This window comes from Candoia aspera, chromosome 1 (assembly GCF_035149785.1).
Source record: "Candoia aspera isolate rCanAsp1 chromosome 1, rCanAsp1.hap2, whole genome shotgun sequence".
Lineage (NCBI taxonomy): Eukaryota > Metazoa > Chordata > Lepidosauria > Squamata > Boidae > Candoia > Candoia aspera.
Genome location: NC_086153.1, coordinates 3,067,100 through 3,092,939, shown reverse-complemented (window position 1 = coordinate 3,092,939; position 25,840 = coordinate 3,067,100). Strand labels below are relative to the sequence as shown.

At 46.6% G+C, this 25,840-nt stretch overlaps 2 protein-coding genes across 3 annotated transcripts in view; one reads left to right on the top strand and one right to left on the bottom strand.

The window, feature by feature from the left end:
• The window catches only part of LHFPL7 (LHFPL tetraspan subfamily member 7), a 64,213-nt gene extending 39,099 nt beyond the window's left edge, over positions 1-25,114 (top strand). Inside the window, exon 3 of the mRNA XM_063296051.1 lies at positions 24,021-25,114. Within this exon, the coding sequence (XP_063152121.1) occupies positions 24,021-24,247 (227 nt within the window). The 3' untranslated portion in view covers positions 24,248-25,114. The remainder of the gene's footprint in view (positions 1-24,020) is intronic.
• On the bottom strand, positions 900-10,988 carry LOC134491812 (sodium/potassium-transporting ATPase subunit alpha-2-like). Of its 2 annotated transcripts, XM_063295811.1 has the most exons (2): positions 10,966-10,988; positions 900-3,903 (listed from the first exon to the last, which is right to left on the bottom strand). In XM_063295811.1, exons 1-2 carry the CDS (start codon positions 10,968-10,970, stop codon positions 900-902), a joined length of 3,009 nt encoding a protein of 1,002 aa, XP_063151881.1. In that variant the 5' UTR covers positions 10,971-10,988. The 2 variants fall into 2 exon arrangements, with proteins under 2 accessions (XP_063151881.1, XP_063151871.1); XM_063295801.1 differs by lacking the exon at positions 10,966-10,988 and having other exon boundaries at positions 900-3,941.
• Positions 25,115-25,840: the final 726 nt, after the last annotated feature.

Here is a 25,840-nt window from a genome sequence, read left to right as displayed (position 1 = left end):
TGAGCATGGCTGGGTGCCTCTGTTGTAAAGGACCAAATGCTTTCACATGTCTGGATTTTGTCGAAGGGAACCCCCGTGCCTCCTTGCCGTTCTTCGGGACTCTGCTTTAGAAATGCACCCTTGGCATCTTACCTCGAAATGTGGAATCACAGCCCAGGGTATTTTTGAGTTGCAGACAACAGGAGAATACAGGGTCAGGTTGTCCTCAACTTACGACCGTTTGTTTTAACGACGGTCCGAAGTTACGGCAGCCTCAAAACGAGTGCTTTATGGCCTGTAAAGCACTTTGAAGCATTGCAAAACATGGCACCAACCCCCCCGCCCCCGGTCACATTGCATTTTGGGCGCTTGGCAACCGGCTTGCATTTATGACTGGCTGCAGCGTCCCGTGGTCACGTGATTGTGTTTTGCTGTTCTCCGACAAAAAACGCCCATTGGGGAAGCTGGATTCGCTTAATGACCTGTGATTTGCTTAACAATCACCATAGAAACGGTCGTAAAATTGGGTCTGGTCGCGTGGTGACTCGACTTACGGCTGCAATGACTTAGGGTGGAAATTCCAGTCCCAGTTGTGATAGTTAGTCGAGCACTACCTATATAAGAGTCTGTGGTTTTGCATTCATCTGCCTTCTACGTTTTCTTGGAAAAGTTTGATAAAAGGAAGTGGAGGATGCAGCAGGGGGAAAGAATCCGGGCTAGTGTTTTCGTTTGGGGTGTTACATTTTATTACTGACTCCTACAATTACCTGCGCGTGTATTTGAAGGGGTATAGAGCGCCCTTCAATTTAAAAGAAGTGTTTGGGGCAGTTGGCATCAAAGGCTGTGCAGGGTGAGCTACAAAGATCGGCTCAGGAGCGTCTCACCCTCAGAGCAGGGATGTGCCCCTTCGGGTGGGCTGTTCAGTAGTAAGTTTCGTGCTCGACCCAGCCGCCCGGGTTTCGGCGCAGGAGAAACCGGCGGGTTTCATCATACGTGAAGATGAGCACGGAGAATGGCAAAGCGCACAGCCACCATGTAACCCGGACCGGGTACATACGTAAAGCCACATCCATTCCTGGACAGTAGGAGAGGAACATAGCCAGGGCGGTTTCTTCGATCAGGCCGAAGATCATCACTCTGTTCCTCATGCCCTGCTGGAAAAAGGACAGCTTCCTGGTCTTGCAGATGATGAGGTCGGCCCACTGCACCACCACGATGCTGATGAAGAAGGCGGTGTGGCAAGTGAACTCCACCACTTTGCGCTGCTGGTAAGTCCACTGCTGGCCATAGCTGTCCTCCAGGTCATTCATGGAATGGTCGTCCCACTCCAGGCGGATTCCTAGCAGAGTGAAAGGCAGGAACCCGTTTTCAGCCATGATCACCACGTAGGCGAAGAAGCCGGCGAGGGCCTGCATCATGCCGATCTGTCCGTACGCCATGCTGATGAGGCGCTGGTTCACCAGCTTGTCCTTCTTGGCGTTCCGTGGCTTCCTTTTCATGATGTCGCTCTCTGCATTCTCGTAGGCCAGGGAAATGGCAGGCACCATGTCGGTGCCTAGGTCAATGCACAAGATGGTGATGGTGCCCAGGGGCAGTGGGATGTCAAGGATGATGAACAGAAGGAAAGGGGAGACCTCTGGGATGTTGCTGGTCAAAGTGTAAGCAATAGACTTCTTCAGGTTGTCAAAGATCAGGCGCCCTTCCTCCACGCCGGTCACAATGGAGGCGAAATTGTCATCCAGCAGGATCATGTCGGCAGCCTGCTTGGAGACATCAGAGCCTGTGATGCCCATGGCAATGCCAATGTTGGCCTTCTTGAGGGCTGGGGAGTCGTTCACCCCATCTCCGGTCACGGCCACAATGGCCCCCTCCCTCTGACACCCTTCCACGATGATCAGCTTCTGCTGTGGGGAGGTGCGGGCAAAGACTATCTCAGGGTGGTTCAAGAGGATGTTGTCCAGTTGCTTGGTGGTCATGTCCTTGAGGTTGGAGCCATGGATGATGCAGGCCTGGGCTTCATTGGGATCGACCTGGCTGACCGGGATCCCCCGCCGGGCCGCAATGTCTTCTACGGTCTCGCTGCTCTCAGAGATGATCCCTACCCCCTTGGCAATGGCTTTGGCCGTGATCGGGTGGTCTCCGGTGACCATGATCACTTTGATCCCAGCACTGCGGCACTTTCCGACAGCGTCGGGCACGGCGGCGCGTGGTGGGTCGATCATGGAGATCAGCCCCACGAAGCAGAGCTTGGTGGTAGGGAAATTAGGCTTCTCCACATCAAACTTAAAGCCACGGGGGAACTGTCGATCCGGGAGGTAGTAGTGGCAGAAGCCCAGGACTCTTTCGCCCAGCCCCCCGAGGCTATTGTAGGTGTTTAAAAAAGCATCCTGCACCTTCTTGTCCAGGCCCACCTCCTTCCCTTTCAACAGGATGGTGGAGCAGCACTCTATGATCCTCTCCGGAGCCCCCTTCATCACCAGGAGGTGACCTTTGGACTTTTCTTCGGCTTCATGGATGGATAGCTGGTACTTGTTGGTGGAGTTGAAGGGGATCTCGGCCACCTTGGGGTTCTTCTCACGCATCTGCCTGACTGACCCACAGGACAACTCGATGCACTTTAGGAGGGCCGACTCGGAGGCGTCGCCGGTGGTCCCCTTCTTGGCAATGGGGAGGTGCTCCTGATCTGCTTTGAAGTTGGCCCTGTTGCACAAGCCTGCGATGTGGGCCAGCGCTGTCCATGTGGGCGAGTGGGTGTTAAATATGGCCCCAGCGTAGGTCTCGGAGGTGTTGGCTTCGTAGACCTCGTTGTCGAACCACATGTGGGCGACGGTCATGCGGTTTTGAGTGAGGGTTCCTGTCTTGTCTGAGCAGATGGTGGAGGTGGACCCCAGGGTCTCCACAGCCTCGAGGTTTTTTACCAGGCAGTTCTTGCGAGCCATCCGTTTGGCGGTGAGCGTCAAGCAGACTGTGACTGTGGCTAGGAGCCCTTCTGGCACATTTGCCACAATGATCCCAATCAGGAAGACAACAGCTTCCAGCCAGTTGTAGCCAAGGATTATGGCCAGGATGAAGAACGACACCCCCAGGAAGACAGCAACTCCAGTGATGATGTGGATAAAATGTTCGATCTCTTTGGCAATGGGGGTCTGGCTGTCACCCAAGCCGGAAGCCAAGGAAGCAATTCGGCCCATCACGGTATAGTCCCCTGTCAAGATAACAATACCCTGAGCTGTACCCTCAACACAGTTGGTAGAAAAGAAGCAGATGTTTTGTGTCTCCAGTGGGTTCTCGTTGGTAAAATCGGGTGACCGGGTTTGTGGCTCTGACTCCCCAGTCAGGGAGGAATTGTCCACTTTGCAGCCAGTGGCAGAGATGACCCTTAAGTCCGCAGGAATCCGATCGCCTCCTTTCACCTCCACCAGATCCCCCAGGACCACGTTCTCAGCGTTGATCTGCAGCCTCTCGCCCTCCCGGATCACGAGGGCTTGGTGAGGGACCATATGCTTGAAGGATTCCATAATTTTGGAACTTTTTGCTTCCTGAAAGTAGGAGAAACATCCAGTCACGATAACGACTGCTGCTAAGACAATGCCCAGGTAAAAGTTGTCCTTCTCGATTTTTCTACCCATTGCGATCTGGACCCAGTAAGCCAGAAAGCAAAGTAAGGATCCGGTCCACAGCAGGATGGAAAATCCCCCAAAGAGTTGCTTGCAGAATTTTACCCACTCTGGCGTGGTTCGGGGAGGACTCAGGGTGTTTGGGCCGTTCTCTTCCAAGAGCTGGGCAGCCTGTTCCTTTGTGAGACCTTTGGAGAGATCCACCCCATACTTACGGCTGAGTTCCTGAAGAGACAGCTTGTGATCGTCGAAGTTCACCTCTTGTTTCAGATCTTCCAGTCCCTCTTTTGGCTTCGTTTTGTTTTTCCTGAAGCCGCACGGGCACAGACTCTTCTCCTTGCCCATGATGGAGGTTGGGTCACCCAAGTCAGCCCCCCAGCTCTTAGCTTTCCCTCCTTAAGGGCGTGTCGTGCAGCTCCTGGGGGGAGGAAGGGGCAGGCAGTGTTGGAGAAGAACCATCTGGAGAAGGAGAGCTGTAGTCTCAGAATGGATTCCTCCACCAGAGAGAGGGGTCATGAAAAGCAGACGAGCCAAATGGTTGGGAGCAAAGGTTCTCCAAAGAAGTAACAAAAGAGGCAATGTTTAGCAACCACCCAAAGCTTAATGTCCCAAGGTCTGAGCTCTACCAGTACCAGCAAAGGACGCATCCATTGTCCTGCTGTTAGGTAACCAAACAATGCCTGTTTCTTAGCAACCAAAATGTAACTGCTTCCTTTGGTGATGTCATGCCTCCTAGCAACTGACACTATTGTTTCCATGAAATTCCTGGCAATCAGTAACATGGAGGGGGGGCATCTTTCCTCCTTTTTCTAGGAAGGTCAGGGCAGAGGAGGAAAAGAGATGATGAAGGTGATGATGATGATTCCCAGGAATGGTTGTTCCTGTGGCAGATGTAAAAACCTACAAATATACAAATAGCTTAGAATGTTTTAAGAGTGGAATAACCTTGAAGGAGTCAACCAGAGCCCTGCCTCATTCAGGATACATTTGCCACATTGGAAGTTCACAGAAGTGATAAATTGCCCCAAGTTAGCATCAATTGGTTAAGAACAAGTCTTGACAGATTAATTTTATCTCTTTTTCATTGCGTAACTTCCTTAATAGACTATGGGTATGCTGTAGACATAATATATCTTGACTTCAGTGAAGCATTTGATGTAGTATTATAAAATTATATTCACAGAATGCTTAATAGTGGTTCCTTATGAAATCAGAGAGAGGTATCAAGTTGAGTGCCACAAGGATCGGTCCAGGGTCATGTAGTCTTTGGTATTTTTATTAATGATTTGAATGATGAGGTAGACAGGATGCTTATCAGATGTGAAGGTGATACAAAATTGGGTACAGTAGCTAATACTTTTCAGATGCTGCTAAGCTACCTGGACAGGAGACAATTAATCTAAAGAACAAGTCATTCTGAGTCTTGATGAGTAAGTTTATTAGAAAGAAGATTATAGTAGCGGCCCAAGAATTCTAGCAAGTACGTTACTTTCAAAATGAGAAATTCGTATCTCTGCAAATCAGAACAGCTAGATTGTAGTTTTCGTTCTTGTACTCTTTTTAAATAAGAGGGAGGAGAAGATGGGACACTGCAGTAAAGATGGTTTTGGAGGTGGCTGATAACTTCTTAACTGATGCGAAACCCGACTGACGAAATACTGAAGAAAGCCGAAATAAACCTTGTCTTGATAGATTGGAGAAAGGAAATGGAAGTACTAGAGTGAAATGTAAAAAAGGCAAATTCAAAATTCTTTGTTTAGGAAACAGAAATCAAACCCACAGTATTGATAGGTTGGTGGGTGGAGGTACCTGACTTTTGAGAAAGACCTTGGAATAGCTGCTGATTGTAACCTAAATATGAGCCGGCGGTGTGATGTGGCTGCAAAAAATAAAAAAGCAAATGCAATTTTGGTCTGCAATAACAAAGCGTAATTTCCATATCATGGGAAGCAGCTATTCCATTCTCTTTTACTTTACACCTGAAGGGCTGTCTCCTCTTCTGGGCATTCCACTTAAAGAAAGATTCAGGAAAGCTGGAACAGGTTCTGAGAAGGCAGTGAAGATGCTTAGGGATTAGAAATTAAGTCCTGTGAAGAGAGATTGGGACGTTCGGCCTTGAGGAAAGATGACTAAGTTGTGGGAACATGCTTCAGTGCCCAGGATAACTTCATATCTAAATAATAAATCTGATGCGCAATTCAGTTCTAACTGGAAACTATTTCTAGATTACACTTTAATACACGGATTTGTACCGCATCCAAAATTTGGGTTTTTCTATGTATAGAGTCTGTAACTCAGCTTTGTGGAAAATTAGATTTCTATTCCTGACCTAATTTATTATAGTTTATGGCCCTGATATAGGTAGCCGTAGCTTAAAGATTCATAGGGATTCTCAGTTTCTTCCTCCAGAAGTGATACGACGTATTCTACAATTTCATAAGTAATGTTATATTGACAATTGTAACTTTTATGACAATGTTAACCCTTTGTTTGTTTATTTGTTTGTTTGTTTGTTTTTCGAATTTCTGTCACCGCCCATCTCTCTCAAAAAGGGGACTCTGAGCGGTTTGCAATAAAATCAAAATTAAAACATATAAATTACAATATAAATAGATCAATAAAAAGATAAAATAGATATAAAATCCAAGTGGTGCAGATCTTATCTGTTGGGGAGAGGTCTAAGATACTAGCCACCCCCGAGATGAACTGTGCCCTTTGTTTGCTTCTTTGCGTTTCACTGTCTCCTGCTCTTTTATGCCTTTTACACATTTTTTATGTCTTCTTGTATATATTCTTTCTTGAAAATGTATATATTTTTTTTAAAAAGCCAAGTGGGAAAGCGTGATTGAGCAGGGAGATGATAGCTCTCTTCAAATCTCAAAAGGCTCTTCCATCACAGGGCATCCCAACATGAGTTCCTTCATCTACTGCCGTGTTTCTCAGCCTTGGCAGCTTTAAGATGGGTGGATCTATCTATCTACTACCAAAACCTCTCATGTCTGTTTGGTACTTTGTAACCTTTAACTAGGTGAAACAGTGCATCACGGGGCAACAATTTTTGAACCAAGGTGCCTCCAATGGGCCAACTTACAGAATGCATCCATGACTCCCACGGAATTGAAATTTGGCAAATTTTATAAAACGTTTTAGGACATAAAAATGATCATAAAACATGTTATGACATAATACAAAATGCCATAAAACTTTTCTTGTGGTCTACTCCTGATGTTTGACTGCTATACAGTTCAATATGAATGATATGGGCTATTTTCAAGGTAGATACATTTTAAAGCACGCTGGCTAGGGGAATTCTGGGAGTTGAAGTCCACCATCTTAAAGCAGGCTGGCTGAGGACTTCTGGGGGTAGAAGTCTACCCATCTTTAACAATGCTGGCTGGGGAATTCTGGGTGTTGATGTCCACCATCTTAAAGCAGGCTGGCTGGGGAATTCTGGGAGTTGAAGTCCACACTTCTTAAAGTTGCTAAGGTTGAGAAATACTGATCTAGAGCGCAGGCCGTGGAGTAATAGATTTCAGATACAGAAAGGCAATGATTGTTATTCAGTGACAAGCTGGATGTACATTTTGATATTTGAAATTGTAAATACATTTCCAAAATGTTGCAGACGTAGTGATATTACAGCATTCTTACATGACTTTTTGCACCAGAACTCCAAAACCTGACATGGGATGCATTTGCTAGCAGATTTGACAGTTTTAGCAGATTCCAGCAGATACAGAACAGAACAAAGTAGGAGCAACCGAAAAAGATACCAGCGTTGGAACTAAGCAAATACTTTGGTCAGTTCCTCATTTTGCTAGTCTTAAATTCATTCCATTTCATTTCTGCTTCAGCACTAAAACAAACAAAAAACCCCATCAAAAATATACGTGGATTATTTTGCACAGTTTTTCTTAATAAATGCCTCGCTGTATGCATTTGATACGCAGTTTTGCTGATCTCTCAGATTTACAGGAAGGGCAAAGGGTTTTCCTTAACGTAATGCCATTTTGCACGATTTTTACCTTTGTATATATAGGCACTCCCTGACTTACATAAGCATTCTGCATCATTCCAGAAAACCTTGCAAAATCTGCTTTTTCCCCATAACTTAAGCATTCATATATGCACATACTATTTTACATTGAATGAGTAATGGAAATATTTATGCACCTTCAAAATTTTCGATGTTGCCGAGGAAAGTATTTGGACATAAAGTATCTATGAAATTTCTAGGAGTTAACAAGTCCCCCCCAACCCCCACCGGTAATGGGTATATATATTTTTTAATCCGTTCAGTCGTGTCTGATTCTCGGAGACTGCCTGGACAGGTCCCTGCCGTTTTCTTCACAAGGTTTTGTCAGAAGTGGTTTGCCATTGCCTGCTTCCTGGGGCTGAGAGAGAGTGGCCGGCCCAAGGTCACCCAGATGACTTTGTGCCTAAGGTGGGACCAGAAATCACCGTCCTGGTTTCCAGCCTGGTGCCTTCACCACTACCCCAAACTGGCTCTTGTAATGGATATAGATAACTTGAAGAAATAGCATGCAGGTTGTGGCTCCTTCAGTTTGCTGAGGAGATGATGTAATCTGGGGGCTGCCGCTAAATTTTGCTGAAACTCAGCGTCTTCTAATAGCAATCAAATTCTTCAGTGGAAAAGTGGCATTTGCTGTGGCCATAAGACAAAGTGATGCCGCTCAGTTAAATTGCTCCAAAGAAGGAAATAAATTCATGGCGGGTAGATGGAACCTCAGGGATCAGGGCAGTCTGACGCTGAAGAGAAGGAGTAAATAAAGAGGGTAGAGATACTGGGTATTTGGCCCTCCAGTGTCTGTCTGAGCTCTGGTTTATTGTCTTATGGCCATAACTGTGTTTGCATCCTTCTTTTCAGCTTCCTAGGAACCCAAGCAAGGTTGCTACCTAAGGAGTCCCAGGTTCAAATTCTCCTTTGGTCTTGGATGTATTTGGCAGTCTCAGGGGTATTGGGGTGGTGGTGGTGGTGGTCAAAATCTGCAAAACGCACCCCTTACAAAACGGATGGTTTCGATCATGTCCCTGCCACCCTGCAGATTTTGACAAAAACCCCCCCACACCATGGACATCCCTGAATTTAGATGAAACCATCTTTCAGCCTCAATTTCCCAGCTGCAATGAGGGAGTTTATCTCTGTTGGGTTTATCTCTTTGGGTTTTTTTCTGCAGGGTTTTTTTTTTAGGGGGGTTGCACCTACCTTATTAGGTGCTGTGCTGTAATACAGGTAGTCCTCGCTTAATGACCACAATTGGGACCGGAATTTTGGTTGCTAAGCAAAGCGGTCAGTAAGTGAATCTGACCCGATTTTATGACCTTTTTTGCGGTGGTCATTAAGCAAATCACAACAGGCACTAAGCAAACCACATGGTTGTTAAGTGAATCACGCGGTTCCCCACTGATTTTGCTTGCCAGAAGCCAGCTAGGAGATCGCATGGTGATCGCTTGCCAGAAGCCAGCTAGGAGAAAATGGTGATCGCATGACCATGGGACTCTGCAATGGTCATATATGCGAACCAGTTGCCAAGTGCCCAAATCATGATCGCATGACTGGGGGGGAATGCTGCAACGGTAATAAGTTTGAGGACTGATCGTAAAACGGTTTTACCAGCATCATTGTAAGTCCGAACTGTCAATAAACAGATGGTTGTTAAGCGAAGACTACCTGTACCATTGTAAACCACTCTCGGATCCATTAATAAAGGGCAGTCTCTAATTTTAGAGAGATACTGTTTTCAAAGAGTAAATAAAAATTAGATTTGAATGCTTCAGGTTTATAGATATATTTTTTCTCCTTTTCTGTGGGGTTGAGATTTTTGGGCAGAGCTGGGAAAGGGGTGAAGGGGGTCTGCTTTGCACCCAGAAAGTTTTAAGTTCTCAGCATCTGCAGGAACGCTTGGCAAAGAGGCTGGCCAGCGGTGATACCTTTAGCTGGAAAAATGGCCAGGAAGATAACAAGATAATAGCTGGTGTTTCTGATGAAATCTGCTGAATATCCCCTTTTCCGACTTTTATTAAAAGTCAGAAGCTTTTCTGAGCTGCAGTTGGAAAACCATTAGGAACCCTTGCTTCAAAGGACAATAAGGTGGAAAAAAATTATAACAAATTAACAAGGAAATGTTTTATTTATTTATTTATCTATCTATCTATCCAGTTTGTCCCCACCCATCTCCTCCCATCGGGGGACTCTGGGCGGTTTACAACGATCAATTAAAACAACAATCATAAAATATACAGTATAAAATTACAGTAATAAATAATATAAATTATTATTTTGTTGTTATAACAAGAAAATATAATTTATATCCTATGTCCGCTGAGCCACTTAGTTGCATCTGAAGTTGTTGGAACTCCCCAGAGCTTTTGCCTTTTGAATAAAAACGATTCCTCAGAAAAAGTGCTCCCTGACTCCTGATTTTTGGCAACCGTAAACTAACACAACTCTCCCCCTACAATGTCTGTTCAGAACAATGAGGACTAGAGTCTTTATTGTGGGGGGGAAAGGGCCATAGCAGGGTGGGGGAGCACCTGTTTGCCTGGAAAGAGCTCCCAATTTATTTTCTGACATCTCCAGCGAAGTCTGGAGAAAAACTTTGCTTGAAATCCTAGTGAACTGTTGCTAATTAGCGCAGGGCAGTGTTTCTCAACCTTGGCAGCTTGAAGATGGGTGGACTTCAGCTCCCAGAATTCCCCAGCCAGCAAGCTGGCTGGGGAATTCTGGGAGTTGAAGTCCACCCATCTTCAAGCTGCCAAGGTTGAGAAACACCGGTGTAAAGAATTATCTCCCTGATGGGACCTCTTATAGAACCACTTTTCCCCCCTTCCTCCTCTTGGCTGCCCGGTTCAACTCCAACACAAGCCAGCCTCTTTCAGAAATCAATGATGTGGCATGGGAGACTGGCTGGGGTCTCCCTTGAGGCGGTTTTGCGCCTCCTTTTTTCAGAAAGCAGACAGCACAAAAGAATATTGCTCAGTGGCCGCGCCAAGCCCTCCCCATAAATTCCCATCATTTGAGCTGCACAGCCTCCTTTGCTCAATTGAGATTCAGGCTCTGCAACGCTGCTGGTGCAGCAAGGCAGCGCTTCCCCCCTTCATCCCCTCCCCGGCTCTTTAGGATTCAACAAATGTCGGGCAGTTGAATAGGCATGTCAGCCAGGTCAAGAGAGGAGCCCGACACCATGTCCTGCGGATCCAAGTGGGTATTCTTCGGTCTCTGCGGGCCTTCCTGGGCCGTGCAAAAGAACGCACTGAAGTCCTGTAATGTGTTAAGACGACATGCGGGGGGGTCGGAAAAGATCTGGCTTTGTGGAAACCACATCCTTTGTGGTGGTGTTCTTAGCGCCCCATTTTCTTTCCCCCTTCATCGGAGGAAGCTGTGTGAGAAATCACCATGGAACAGCCCAGAGTCAACAAGCCTGTTTTGAATCTTAATACGAACACGGAGGGGAATTTCGTGTTGCTGGTGTTCCTCACCTTTCCAGCAAGGAGCCTCCGTCTGTGGGATGGGCTATTCTATCTGCATCACAACCCTGAGAGGTGGGACATGCTTGAGGCCGGCTGCTTGAGCTTCCTGGCTGAGTGAGGACTGGAACCTCCCAGCTGGCAATCCCACACTTCAACCCAGCCTTCTCCAACCGGGCTGGGCTGCAAGGCCTGTTATTCAGCCACCCTGGCAGGGCATTCTGGGAACTGCCATTCCAGCGCATCTGGAGGGCCCTTGGCTGCAGAAGACTCCTTTGATGGCACACTCCTGCTTCAGCCTTATCACCCTGTCCTGCTTTCTGCCCTTCTGTAAGGCTTCCATGGTTCGGGGGAGGCTCACGGGAACCAAATAGGAGCTGGTTGGCTGCGTCTTAGCGCACAGCGCTCCCTTCCTTCCTTAGTAAGCTGATGGAGATTCCGTTGGAGCGACAGGCTGCCCGGTGTCTGCCTGGACCTGATCCAAGCAGCTGTTTCTGTGGTCTTCACCTTGCTTATAAGTTGCTTCTCAGCTAGACTTGAAGCTGATGTTGGGTGCTGTGATCTGGAGAGAGATGGGGAAGGTTAGGGTTGATGGGCCCTTGGCTTTTCCTGTGAGCTGGCCATGGTGCTGAATTTTGTATTTTCTTACTGAATGTGCCGCACGCTCGCGTGTATGTGTGAGAGACGGGGGAGAGACATTTCCTTGTGCGCATCATCCACAAACTACTGAGAAGTGGTGCAAAGGAAACAGTTTTGGTCCTGAGCTATCTACAAGAAGACCCGGATCAAAACTTTCATTCTTGGAGTCTGTAACCCTGAGAAGGACTCCTGGACAGTGTTTTCCACCTGCTAATTTTTTTCTCCGCAGTACGTGGAAATTATCTCTGCCTTAGAGATTAGTAAAGAGTGAGAAGGCCTCCACCAAAACCTTGCTGTGTTTCTTACATGTATATTCTGCCCTTTCTCCGCGAACATAAAGCAATGCTTGTGATAGTCTCGCCTCATTTTATTCCCGTAACAACTCTGTAAAGTAGGGCCAAGTTTCGGCCACACAGTCACCACCACCATCTTGACCTTTTTGACCCCCCAGGCACACTTAATTGTCTCTTGGTTATGCTGTCCTCACTTAATGACCATTCGTTTAGTGATGGTTCAGACTTACGACGGTGCTGAAAAAAACGACTTACAACCGGTGCTCACACTTACGACTGTTGCAGCAGCCCACAGTCACATGATCACGATTTGGGCGCTAGGCAACCAGTCCGCATTTATGACCGTCGCAGCATCCCATGGTCACGTGATCACCATTTTCAACCTTCTCGGCTGGCTTCTGGCAAGCAAAATCAATGGGGAACTGCGTGATTCGCTTAGTGACTGTGCGGTTTGCTTAATGACTGCAGTGATTCACTTAAGGACTGCCGCCAAAAAGGTAAAATCGGGTCAGATTTGCTTAATGACCGCTTCACTTAGCAACTGGAGTTCTGGTCTCAGTTGTGGTCATTAAGTGAGGACTACCTGCAATGGACTAAGAGACTGTCCTTGGCCATGGAGACTCTCAGGGTGCCTTGAGGCTAATTTCTCTCTCTCAGCCCAACTTCCCTCACAGGGTGGTGGTTGAGATGAAATGAAGAGACAGAAGCTCCTTTGCTCCTGGAAGAAACGTGGAATAGAAGTCTAATGAATAAATAATTGCATAAAATGGAACGAGCTGTTTGCAAAGATGCATCTTAGAGATGGCCCTGTGATCCCAGATGACCACAGAAGCTGTCGGTCCCCTGCACAGCTGCGCCGGTCCTGGTGCACGCCACTGCTTTTGCAAAAACTCCCAGGAAGGAACAAAAGAAAAGCCCACGGAGAAAGGCGCCATATTCCTTTGGATGGCAATGCCAAAAGAATGAAGCTGTGAAAAGGAGGAGATCGGCACAGTTGTGCAAACCTTTCCTTGCGATGGCAGGCTGTCGTTTCTCCCCCTCTCTTCTTGCTAAGCTGTGACATGTGAGATGGATATGTGTGAAACGCCCATCATTTGGATTGCTTTTGATAGAATCATAGCGTAACCATCTTGCATGCCACCTGCTCTGCCATCCCTCGGATGTTGGCGCAGGCGTTCAGTCACAATCGAGACACATTCATTTCGCATTTTAGCCTGTCCAGAGCCCTGTCTTTTCCTCCATGGAACAACTGCTTCCTCAGTAAACCCATTTTTGGGATCCACACTCTGTGTAAATGACCCAAACAGTTGAGTTGGTGAGCAGCAAAACAGCTGACTGACTTTAAGATTAACCAAGTGTTGTCTTGGTGCAGAAGCTTCGGCTGGAGCTTTACCTGACCTGGTTAAGGATGTTGTGTCGATGGACTCAGAAAGGTAGATTAATGCAATTTTCCCAAGGCTGGGAAAGCAAATTGGGGGCGGGGGGACATATTTTCTTGGAGGAGGGCAAGGGCCATGGGAACGAGGAGATTAAGCAAACACGGAGGGGCTGGGTGATGATTGGGGGATTAGAACCATCAGTCAAAGTGTGGCAATGCAAGGCACCCCCAGTTGATATTCTGGAGGTGGGAGGGAGGGAGAGAATGGGATTTAGGGATGAAGGTGGAAGGAGGGATCTATTTATCTATTAATTAAATGTGTTTCTAGGCTGCCTTGGTGGCTTCCATAGGAAAGCAAGTACAATATAAAACATCCCCGGTTCAAAAAGTAAAAACACAATGGCAAGGCAACAACACAAAGAAGAAAGAATGAAGAAATGGAAGAGAATATACATAGCTCAGGGTTGAACTGTGGACTCCTTGGTGCCTTCTGAGCTTGGTGGTTGGCTGGCAGACGTTTCGTGACCCAGCTAGGTAACCTCAGTGCTGGTGAGGGTGGGCTTTGCTCCCTGTTTGTATACAGTGGCTTGCCCGGCCAGCGTTGATGGCGTGTAAATGTAAAACCAGATTTATACACCATTCAGAAGAGACAATTAAAAAAGCTAAGAAGGAAACAAAAAGACTAGAATGCATCCCCTCCAGTAGCTGACACCCAGATAAGCAGGGATTAACACCAGACAAACAAGCAGAAAGCAATACCCCAATCAAGGAACTACAAAGGAGACAGACAATCAAGCAGACAGACAATCAAGCAGAAAATGATACCCTAATTAAGGAATCACCAAGGAGAACAGCCCCCCCCCACCAACACTAGCAGAGCAAGCCACTGTATACAAACAGGGAGCACACCCCACCCTCACTTGCACTGATGATGCTACCTAGTTGGGTAATGAAATGTCTGCAAGCACACGGCCAAGCTCAGAGGCCCCCAAGGGCTCCACAGAATAAAGATGGCTGCTTCCCATCCAACCAGGGGAAAGGTATCCAAAACAACTCGGTCTCCTCTGAAAGAGGGAGGCCATCTGATCTCCCCAAGGAGGCTCTTCCGCAATGTTGGTGCTGCAACAGAAAAGCAGCACATCCTCCCATATGATTAGGGGAGTTGAATGGTAAAGAATATATAGTATATATTAGAGTGATTTTTTTTTTTGTGAGCCAATTGCAATGAAATTTCATTTTAACGTGCACTTGTGTACAGTGGAATGACAATAAAAGTCTGTTCTGTTCTGTTCTATTCTATATTTCTTTTCTATTCTATATTTCTATTCTATATATTCTATTCTATTCTTTTATATTATTCTATTCTATTCTATTTTATATTTCTATGCTATGCTATGCTATTCTATATTATTCTATTTTATATTCTTCTATTCTATTTTATATTCTTCTATTTTATATTCTTCTATTCCTATTCTATTTTATATTATTCTATTCTATTCTGTTCTGTTCTGTTCTATTGTTCTGTTCTATTGTTCTGTTCTATTGTTCTGTTCTGTTCTGTTCTGTTCTGTTCTATTCTATTCTATTCTCCCCCCCCAACCTTCCTGGCAGATCTAATCATTTGGGCCAAAAGTGGCTGCAGAAGGCAGTCCTGCAGGTATCCGTGTGCCACGCCAAGGCTTGAATGTTAAGGGAACCTATTTAAAGCCCATTTTCAGTTACCTGACAGAAGTTCCCTTGCCTCAAAGTGACTGCTGTTCTGTATCTTCCTCGCTTTCCACAAAGTCACATTACATCAGACATATAAAGAGAAAAATGAAAGGATTTCCAAACCAGGAACAAGTCTGGGGATGGCAGCAAAACTGACAGATCCTTTAAGGCAGTGTTTGTCAACCTTGGCCACTTTAAGCTGTGTCGACTCAACTTCCAGAATTCCCCAGCCAGCCATGCTGGCTGGGGAATTCTGGGACTTGACGTCCACACAGCTTAAAGTGGCCAAGGTTGACAAACACTGCTTTAAGGATTCTCCTGAATTAGCAAATGCACTTTGATTTTTAAACAAGAAAGGAAACGAAAGGAAGGACCCCACGGCTGCCATTTTGACTTCCTGACCTCCCCTTCAGATGCCCCTGATAAGTTGATGCCCAGCTGGCTGAGCCTCCCAGCTGGGCAGCGATGGGCTTTTCCTGAGGAGATTCCCATCTTTGAGAATTTGAGTGGGGTTTTGTGGTGTCCAGGTTCTTTGAGAGTTTGCCTTGTCATTGCCACATGTTTCCTGTCTCGGGGTGGGAAATGGCACCAGTCACGTTGGGTCGGGGGGCCTTGGCATGGCAAGAAGAGGATTGGGGGCCAAGCTCTCTTTTAAGAGCATCGCTCCAGGCTCTGGCAGAGGGAGAGGCTCAGCAAGGAACAATGCATTGTGGGAGGAAGAAGATGGGGATTTTCAACAGAAGAGGATCTCTGCAGCTCAGGGCTGAACCGTCGAGTCCTTGGTGCCCTCTGAGCTTGGTGGTTGGCTGGCAGACGTTTCGTTGCCCGACCAGGCCACATCATCAGTGCGAGGTGGTAATGAAACGTCTGCAGGCAAACCGTCAGCACCCAGAACTCCACAATGGGGATATTAACTCCCCTTCCGGAGAGCTTCACCTCTCAATTCCCTCATGCCAATGACCAGGTCAAGGCATTACTTCTGTTTAGCAGCAGTGTATTTAATTAAAAGTTCAGCACATTTATAATTTTGAAGGACTGTGTTGTTAGCCCCCCCGCAAGGCTCACGCCTTTATTTATTGCAGAAGTGCTCTCAGGCCAGCGATGCGTGACGTGGGACCCAACATTGGTGGCTGCACGTTCATTTGGCTGAGAGCCCAGGCGAGGGCTGGAGGATGCTGGGATTAATGGGGTCAGTAGGGATATGACATGCAGTGTGCAAACGGTAGGGCTCAGGCCCAAGACCGCTTCAGCCCCCCTTCCCAAAACAGCATGGACAGCGACTGGGGGGGGGGGCGGTCTTGTTATTGGCAAACCAGTTAAGCCCTGTGGTTGGATAAAATCCCGTTGCTTCAACTGAGATCACAAGGTGCTGAAACGGACTTTGGGACCAGCTTTCCTGGGGCCGATTCAGGCCGGGGTTTTCCTCCTCGTTCAAGGACCACTTGAGAAGCAATCATGGAGGAACTTGGAAGGCAAAGAAGCCTCTGCTTGGGACATGGGCGAAGTTCAGGGGTTGAGAGATGGCAGCGGGTGTGACAGTAATGCCTAGTGGGTAGAGCAGGATCTGATCTGTAACCGGCTGGCATTTGGGGGGGAGGGTTATGTTTGCTTAGAAGAAGCTTTGGTTGGTTGTGTTTTGGCAGCACGGTAAACCTAGTTTTTTGAGAAGGGTTTGCGTATGTTTCCTGCCAAGTAAAAAAAAGGGGCATGGCATTGATTGATTGATTGATTGATTGATTGATTGATTGATTCATTCATTCATTCATTCATTCATTCATTCAATTCAAATAGCCACCCATCTCACATATGTGACTCTCAGCACCTGGATTGCACAGTCGCGGCTGCCATCTTGACCCTTTTGACTCTCCTGCGGATGTCCCTGTGGTCCCGATTCCGAAAGCTGCTTGTTTGTGTCATCCTGGTTTCTGATGTCAGGTCTGAGTCATTCCCCTGAAGAATCCAGTCCTTTGTTGGGCAGACAAGCTGGCAGGGGTCCCACTGAAAGAGGATGGCCAGTACCCAGCTCAGGAGGGCAGTTTCTGTGCCCAGAAAGCCTTTTACCCTAAGGCAGCTTGGCTATGTTCAAAATGGACTGTGTGCATATTGTTGCAAGCAGTCTGGTGTTTTTAATGTTGGTAACAAAAGGCAGGTCTAGGTTTAATTGCCCATGCTGTGTGTTTTTTTTAAATCCCCTTGGGAGACAGCCGGTCCATCGTTCATACTGCCAACATCTAGACCAGTATTTCCCAACCTCAGCAACTTTAAGATGGGTGGCCTTCAACTCCCAGAATTCCCCAGCCAGCCTGCTTTAAAATGGGTGGACGAGTTGAAATCCGCTTATCTTAAAGTTGCCAAGATTGAGAAACACTGATGTACACATTCTGCATCTAACCTGGAGGCTTGAAATGCATCTTCCTTTGACATTTTGCTCTTGGGGAGTTCAACATGAATTCCCCTGTTGTACTTAAAGCCATGAGATAAACCTCAGCTCCCCCCCCCCCGCCACTTTTCCCCTGCTTCGTGAAGGAGAAGGCAATTCTCACTCTATTATATTTCCTCAGCAGAGATACTTAGGAAAGGATGAAAGAGTAATAAATTATTTCTAAATCATGGAGATTACGGAGTTTGGGATTCTACTGCCATCTAGAAAACTCAAGTGTGAATTACAGGAGCAGGGAGGCCAAGGGCAGAATCCCTTAAAACAGTGATTCTCAACCTGGGCAACGTGTGGACTTCAACTCCCAGAATTCCCCAGCCAGCATGGGAGTTGAAGTCTGCACATCTTAATGTTGCAGATGGATCAATTGAAATGCGTGGTGGATGTGTAATTTTTTCCCTAGCCAATACAGCAAAAGGTTGAAAAAGAATTCAATTATGAATAACATAAGTTGTGAAAATGTACTTATGTAGCTAAGTTCAGAATCCGAAATTTAGCCCCTTTGTGCAGTTTTTTTCCCTAGATCTCAGGAGCAGATTCACGAGATCACAAGTTCCCTCCAGTACAAAACTATTGTGATTGTTATTGTTGTGTTGTTCTGCTCTAAATTATTATTACTATTAATTTTATTGTTATTGTCCTAGCCCAGGGGCACTCAGAGTAACTTAATGATCAAGGAAGTCATTTCTAAGAGTGACTTGGAGCTCTGAGGTTCTCTTAATCAGCCCTCCAAATGCAATTACTGAAAACAGATGGTTTCTCACTGTTTGGAAGTGGGAAATCATTCAAAACTTGTAATATAAGCCCTAAAATAGGTCTATAACTGTTTTAAAAAATCGGTGAAGCCCTCTCAAACTCCACCCTCCAATTCTTGGCCCCATCTACAGACCTAATGCAGACCCACTTCCCTTGCTGTCCTCTCCCCCAAAATTTTTCAGTGAGACCCCAATTTGGGGTGTTGTGATACTGGTCCCAGGGACATTTGCACCCCTGAATCTCTGGTCTTGGGAAGGGGAAGAAGCTGTGTGTTCACACAAGGAGATTAATGTCTTAATTCCCGGCATATACACTTTAAAAAGCTCCAAGTAGGCCCTGGCTTTGCACTAGCCCAAGCAGGCCAAGCAAAATAATTCAACCTGTTCCATAGCATACAGCTAGTCCTCGACTTATGACCACAAAGGGGACAGTAAAATTTGTCATTAAGCAGTGCGGTCGTTAAGCGAGGCATCGTGACCGCAGCCAATTTTGTGACTTTTTTGCCATGGTCATTAAGTGAATCCAGCTTCCCTGTTGCATTGGCTTGTCGGAAGCCAGCTGGGAGGGTCTCAAATGGCGGTCACGTGACCCTGGGATGCCACCACCATTGTAAATACATGCTGGTTGCCAAGCGCTCGAATTTTGATCACGTGAGCACGGGGATGCTTCAATGGTCGTAAGTGTGAGGACTGGTCGCAAGTCCCTTTTTCCAGTGCCGTCGTAACTTTGGACGGTCGCTAAACGAACGGTCGTAAGTCGAGGACTACCTGCATTGCTCGGCTCCACCCTTCTCCAGTTCAGCCGAACACCACTCTTCTGCCAGAACTGTTTCCCCCATCTGATTCCCACTGGGAAAGGAGGCTTAATGGCCAGGACATAAATCTTCCGCAAAGAAGGTTGTAGGTAGTGGGGATGACAAGCTCCCCTACAGCTTGTACAGCTCCTCAGGAGCCAGTAAAGTACCGCCAAGGGAAGCGACACTTTCGCTTCACCCGATGCCTGGAAGATTAGAAAGCGGAAATAAAAGGTGACCTTTTCTGAAATTGATGCTGATGGTCTTGGCTATAAACCATCTTGCGGCTGACAATGACTTTCCTGGTGAAGGACTCCAGGCAGGGATTTATAATGGCTGGGAGGCGGGGGCGGGGGGGAAACGAAGTGTTGGAAGGGCTGCGGTTGCAGGAACAAATGGGCACGTTGAGGAGGGGGTGGGGGCCGGGTCCCCAGAGTCCCAGCAAAGGCAAACGCCATCGTTGACTTGATGGTCTCGCCGCTGGACCTTTTTAGACGAGCGTTTAAGCAGACGGTGGGAGACGTCTATGCATGGAGAATATATAAGCTGGAGCCAGCATTTCTCAACCTTGGCCGCTTGAAGACGTGTGGACTTCAACTCCCAGAATTCCCCAGCCAGCATAGCTGGCTGGGGAATTCTGGGAGTTGAAGTCCACGTGGCCAAGGTTGAGAAACACCGGTTGGAGCTGTGCTTGCAACCTTCTCCATTCTCTCTATTCTCTCTATTTCTCGACGCCTCCTTAGCTATCGTCTTTCACTCGGCCATCTTCTGCCCAGCTCCGCCACTCAAAAGATGCCCTGTTTCCTGACATTACTCAGCCCTTGGGGTCCCGTAAGCCTGGAACAGCCCCCCGAGAGAGAGCCAAAGGGATTTGGGAAGCGGGTCCTGGGAGAGGACGCCCGGTGGAAAACAAGGCGGGAGTCAATTGCAGAGGATTCGCTAATGCAAGGGGATGTCGCCTCTTCGCCTCCCGGAAGGCTTCCTCAGCCCCAACCTTTTCTGCAAAGCCTTTGAGATGGAAATCAAATCCTTGCAGCCCAGAATGACTTTGCTTCTGCTCCCTCCTTCCGCTGTTTGCTAGTTTCTGTTCCTAGGCTGCCTTTCCCCTACTGGCATGTTCCTTGGGAATGACGCTTCAGATCCCACGAATCCTTCGCAGGATAGCTTGTGGCCCTGCTGCGGCACCAGTTTTGGGAACTGGTGTTTGACCTGTGTGACGGCGGCCTAGGGGCCGAAGAGCGTCAACACCCTTTCTGGCCCAGGGGCCGCCCCGTTCCCCCAGCCGGGCTTTTCCAAGACTTCCCTGGAAATTGGTTCTGTAACAATCAGCCAGAACCACAGGGCAACGTTTTGCCAATAATAAAATCTTTATTCCCCCCCGCTAAAAGTTGGGGGAACGCTTTTATCACACGGAAGGCAAAACAGCCATTAAAGTGAGCATTACAGGATCCCCCCCCTTCTTTCAGTGCGGTTTTATCCAGCTAGCAGCTTCTAGCACTGATAGAAGGCTGTTAAAATTTTGTTAGGAGCGTGTCTAAAACATCACTTTTCACCCTCAACAATTGTCTGTTGATTACACTGAGCTAAGGGTGATTCACCCAGTGGAGTTTAATTAATACGTTTGACACACGCCACGGCTACACGAGTGAAGACAGTGCTGTTTATTGTTATCCAAGTGTATTTACAAGACTTTATATATAGGGAGTCCTTGACTTACGACCACAATTGGGACCGGAACTTCTCTTGCTAAGTGAGGTGGTCGTTAAGTGAGTCATGCCCGATATTATGATGTTTTTGCCACGGTCGTTAAGCAAATCACTGGGGCTGTTAAGTGAATCATGTGGCTGTTAAGTGACTCTGGCTTCCCCCATTGACTTTCCTTGTCAGGAAGTTCACAAATGGCAGTCACGTGACCCTGGGATGCTGCAACCGTTGTAAATACATGCTGGTTGCCAAGTGCCTGAATTTTGATCATGTGACTGGGGGGGGATGCTGCAACATTCAGCACCGTCATAACTTTGAATGGTGGCTAAATGAATGGTTGTAAGTTGAGGACTGCCTATAAAGGTATATCTATCTTCTGTGACCAAGCGTCAATATGTATTCTCATGCCTACTTAGCTTAGAAGTTAACTAAACGACTTGCATTTCTACTACTTTGCTTATAATACAAAATGCTTCGCTGCCAGTTCCTGCCTCCTTCCACATGTACTTATCTTCAGCAGACTTAGGAATGCTAACAACTTGTCTTTGCCACTGTGCCCCCAAATCACTTGGACCTCACTCTGCCACCACCTGGGGCTGCGCGTTCCTTTCCGCTGGCCCTCTTTGCAGATTCCTTCTTTGGTTTCAGGCACTTTCCTGGCTCTTCTCCCTGGCCTGGATACTCCGTCGTAACTTCGAACGGTCACTGAACAAGTGGTCGTTAAGCAAGGACTACCCGTATTAGCTTATTTCAAGTTTGGACAGATCTAATTCCTCCATTCACATGGTATCCTTTTTATAAAGGGCAGGGATGTTACAGAGAGAGGGTCAAAGAAAGTCAAGCTGGCCACAAGCTACCGATTGAAGTGTGTTGCAATGGCCATGCAAAAGGGGCGGGGCTTGGATTGCTTGGTAGTGGCCTTCATCTTGCCTTTTTTGACCCCCTTCCTGCGAACACTTTTGTGAAGACACAAAATAATGTCAGTTAAAACCAGAGGTGCGGATTTCTGGGGGGGGGGTGCAGTTCATAACACCCTCCTGACCATCCAGATGCCTGCAAGGGGTAGCTAGAGGCGGAAGGGATGCGGTGAAACTTTTTTTCCTTTACTGTTTTTTGTGGGGATGTTTAGGATGGAAAAGTGCAGGGACCCACTGCAACATCCCACCACCCAAATTCAGCCCTGTTGCTACCAGATGTCAGCAGTACAGTCTCAGGCCTTTGTGGGGGGCACAAATGGGGTGCTGGGCATGTGTGCAGACCCTGGATTGCCACTGTAGTAGAAAACCCTGCTTTGCAGCTTAGTGTTGTCCTGTCAGCCCTTTGAGGTAGACCACACTAGGAAACCAAAATCAGACATGCCAATGGTATTTTATTATAAGGCTACAGTAAGAGAAACTTGCAATTCTGAATGCACTAACCCCCCCCCCCCCGCTTCCCTTTATCTTCATGAAAATTAGAAAGGGTCAAGTCTGAGACGCTTTCTTAAATTATATTTGAGACAGTCCGCTCAGAGTCCCTCTTTGGGGGGAGATGGGCAGTAGAAAAAATTTGAGAAATCTATCTATCTATCTATCTATCTATCTATCTATCTATCTATCTATCTATCTATCTATCTATCATCTATCTATCTATCTATTTATTTCTGCTCTGGACTCAAATTTTATCTGACTTGTTGTTGTCATGCTCCCCGATCAAATGTTCCCAGAACATCTGATTGGACTTTCATGCACGAATGGAGTTAATATGTGCTGGGACTTGCAGGTCAGCCAAATTGGGAGGGGGAACCTGCCAGGAGTGTGAAAGCATCTTGTTTGGACTATCTCTGGTATCCAAGGTCAGGCTGCCGAACCGTTGGAGACATCTGCAGGGAACTGAACTGACTGGCACGGAGAAAGGAAGGGAGGGGTTTGCGCTCATTGGGTTGTTTAACTTGGGGAAAGCACCAGAATTTTCATTCGCAACTTTTTCACTGTTCTGTATACTACGCTCCATTAAAGTGATTTCTACTAAACCACGTATGAATCAACTTTGATGGCAAGTTGAGTAAGACAGTCATCACAGTTGTCTTGGTTGCAGCTCTGCCTCCTGTTCCTCAAGGTTATTCTCCCAGTCCATTATATGTCCTGTGTAAATCCAGCCCATGGGAAAAAACTTAGCATTATATGGCATGTGATCTTTGTCCATGTCTCTACAGAACTCTTATCTTAATACAGATAGTCCTTGTTAGTGCCCACAGTTGGAACCAGCAACTCAGTCACTAAGTGTAAAATCAGGTGATCGCTTCTGTGCTTACGATTTTACCTCCACTTTCCTTTTCCCCACTCACCCGCCCTTTGGAATGCTTACCCCGGTGCTGGGATAATTAGTAAGAAGAGACTTGATGTTTGTATTTACATTCATTGGAGAGGAAGGGATTACAAGCGAGTAAGCAGGCACACAATGGGGAACACACATAGAAAGGAATGGCTAGCAGCACCAGCCACTTAGGAGGTAAACAAAACTGGTTAGTGTGAAATTGATTAGAGTCTTGTCAGTTACAGGCAGCAGCTGCAGGTGGGCTGATTAAGGTCACAGAGCTGAGCTTGTTAACTTGCCTAGCACTTTTTGGGGACATGCTGCACTGCGGAGAAAAGCCGCTCAGGAAGAGAATGCTTGTTTTGGCAATCTCTCCGCTCTACAGAGAGAGGGGAAAAAGAAGGGGAAAAAAAGGGTCAGGCACAGGACAGTGTGTACTGACGGTAATGGCGAACGCATGACTGAGAGAGACACTGCAAAGGTCATAAACGCAGGCATTGATCACAAAGTTATTTTTTCATCACCATTGTAACTTCGAGCAGTCACTGTTGCAGGCAGTTGCTAAGTGAGGTCTACCTGTAGCATCAGTCTGAATCCACTTGGGGGCATACTGGCCTGCGTTGGGGAACTCCAAGGTTTTGCTGAAGTCCTATAAAAAAGTTATAAGGGGAAGCCCGCCCTCTAAATGCCAGTATAGCGCATGGCTGTGGTAGAGGAAACGGAGAACCCCGAGCAGGAACAGAATGGCGTCTTCTAAAAGCCACGACTCTCCACGTCACGATGATCTGTCGCAGGAAGTACCCACCCAGGTGCCCTCCTCTACAGGTTGGATAGTTCACTTCTTTTACCAGAATATGGATGTCAGCCCTGGAACGTCCCCAGAGGAATGCTTTGAAATATTAACTCTTTCTCCCCTTCCTTCTTTGCCTAGTGTTCATCATGGGATTCGGCCTGCTGGTGTATCCGTTTGGACTCGGCTCTTCCGCCGTCAGGAGACACTGCGAGGATTCAAGCGTTTACTATGCAGGGAGTTGCCAACTGGGGTGGGGCTACATGTTGGCAATAGTTGGCGTCATGCTGTCAGTTTTTTTGCCATTTTTTGCAAAATACGCACCGAAAGAGCACCCTTACCCCACTCCGATACCCACAGTTTTGTAGTATTTCACCAGTATTTAACAATCAGATGTTCTTGTTGGAAATCAGTGGACAGCAAAGTATCCGAGCGCTTCCTTTTAGCTTTGAGGCCAAGGAGAAAAGAAGAAGAGTGCTTAAATCACTTCAAGTAGACCCAAAACATGCTGATAATCAGCTCTCTGATTCTGCAATAAGATTGTCAAGCTCTGGATCGGTTGCCTCAAACATTTATCGTGGCTGAATGCTTCCAAAAGAAAGAAATCCGGTTTCATCCTCAATATCTACCTCCCTGTTTCTTTTGCATCTCAAACAATCTTTTTTTTTAATGCTTCAGCTCTGATTTTTATAGCTTACTGTTCAATATCTGAACTTCTTCTCTTTTTTTTTTTTGGAACCAGCTTGTTTTAAACCCAAGAACCCCATTTTGCAAATTAAGTTGCCCAGATTAATACAGCACCATTGCTGGCTCTACTTATTTGCAGTGCTCAATCTAAGAGACCATCTTCTGGAATAGTGTGATGGCCTCATCCAGACAACAGGGTAAGACAAAGGCTGAGTCCCCCCACCCCAGTGCAAAACTACAGATGACCCAGCTCAGTTTTGCCTTCTCTGTTGTGTGAATCCAGGTCGTGGGGTACAGGTAGTCCTTGCTTAATGACCACAATTGGGACCAGAATTTTGGTTGCTAAGCAAAGCAGTCATTAAGCGAATCTGACCTGATTTTATGACCTTTTTGCAGTGGTCATTAAGTGAATCACTGCAGGCATTAAGTGAACCAAGTGGTTGTTAAGCAAATCACCCAGTTCCCCATTGATTTCACTTGCCAGAAGCCGGCCGGGAAGGTCAAAAATGGTGATCACGTGACCATGAGATGCTGCGATGGTCATAAAAGCAAACCAGTTGCCAAGAGCCCAAATTGTGATCACATGACTGTGGGGATGCTGTAAGTGTGAGGACTGGTTGTAAGTTGGTTTTTTCAGCACCATCATAAATCTGAACTGTCACTAAAAGAATGGTTGTTAAGTGAGGACTACCTGTACATATAGATTTAAGGTCCAACACTGCAGCAAATAAAGGATCACATACCCCGATTTTTTTCCCTTTGTTAAATCAGCATGTGCCAGTACTGAAAAGGGCATTGTTTTTCAATAGTTGAAAGTAATTTTTAAAATTTTTATTTTAGATTTTTTACAGATGGGTCTATCGAAAAACACGTGGCTAGGGGTGTTTAGGGGTTTCAGGAGAAGTTGGCAAGATTTGCAGTAGGGTTTAAACCAGTGTTTTTCAAACTTGGCAACTTTAAGATGGGTGGCCTTCCAACTCATGCATGCTGGCTGGGGAATTCTGGGAGTTGGAAGTCCACCCATCCTAAAGTTGCCAAGTTTGGAAAACACTGCTTTAAAGTATCCTTCCTCAGTCTGGGCTACTGAATGTGGGTCTGTGTCTTACTCTGTTTTATGGTGTTTATATAACTTTTTTAAAAATCTCAAATTCTGGGAGTTATTCAAAGGGGTTTAGAATAGTTATAAAACCAGAATACAAATGATCCATGCAAAGGCAAACATTAGGCACAGTTAAAAACTAGGGAAGGTTAAAATGAAAAGGGAAGTGTTTAAG

Bases quoted from the DNA above. Each gene is read 5' to 3' on its own strand.
- LOC134491812 (XM_063295801.1), bottom strand. From the start codon at position 3,941: ATGGGCAAGGAGAAGAGTCTGTGCCCGTGCGGCTTCAGGAAAAACAAA.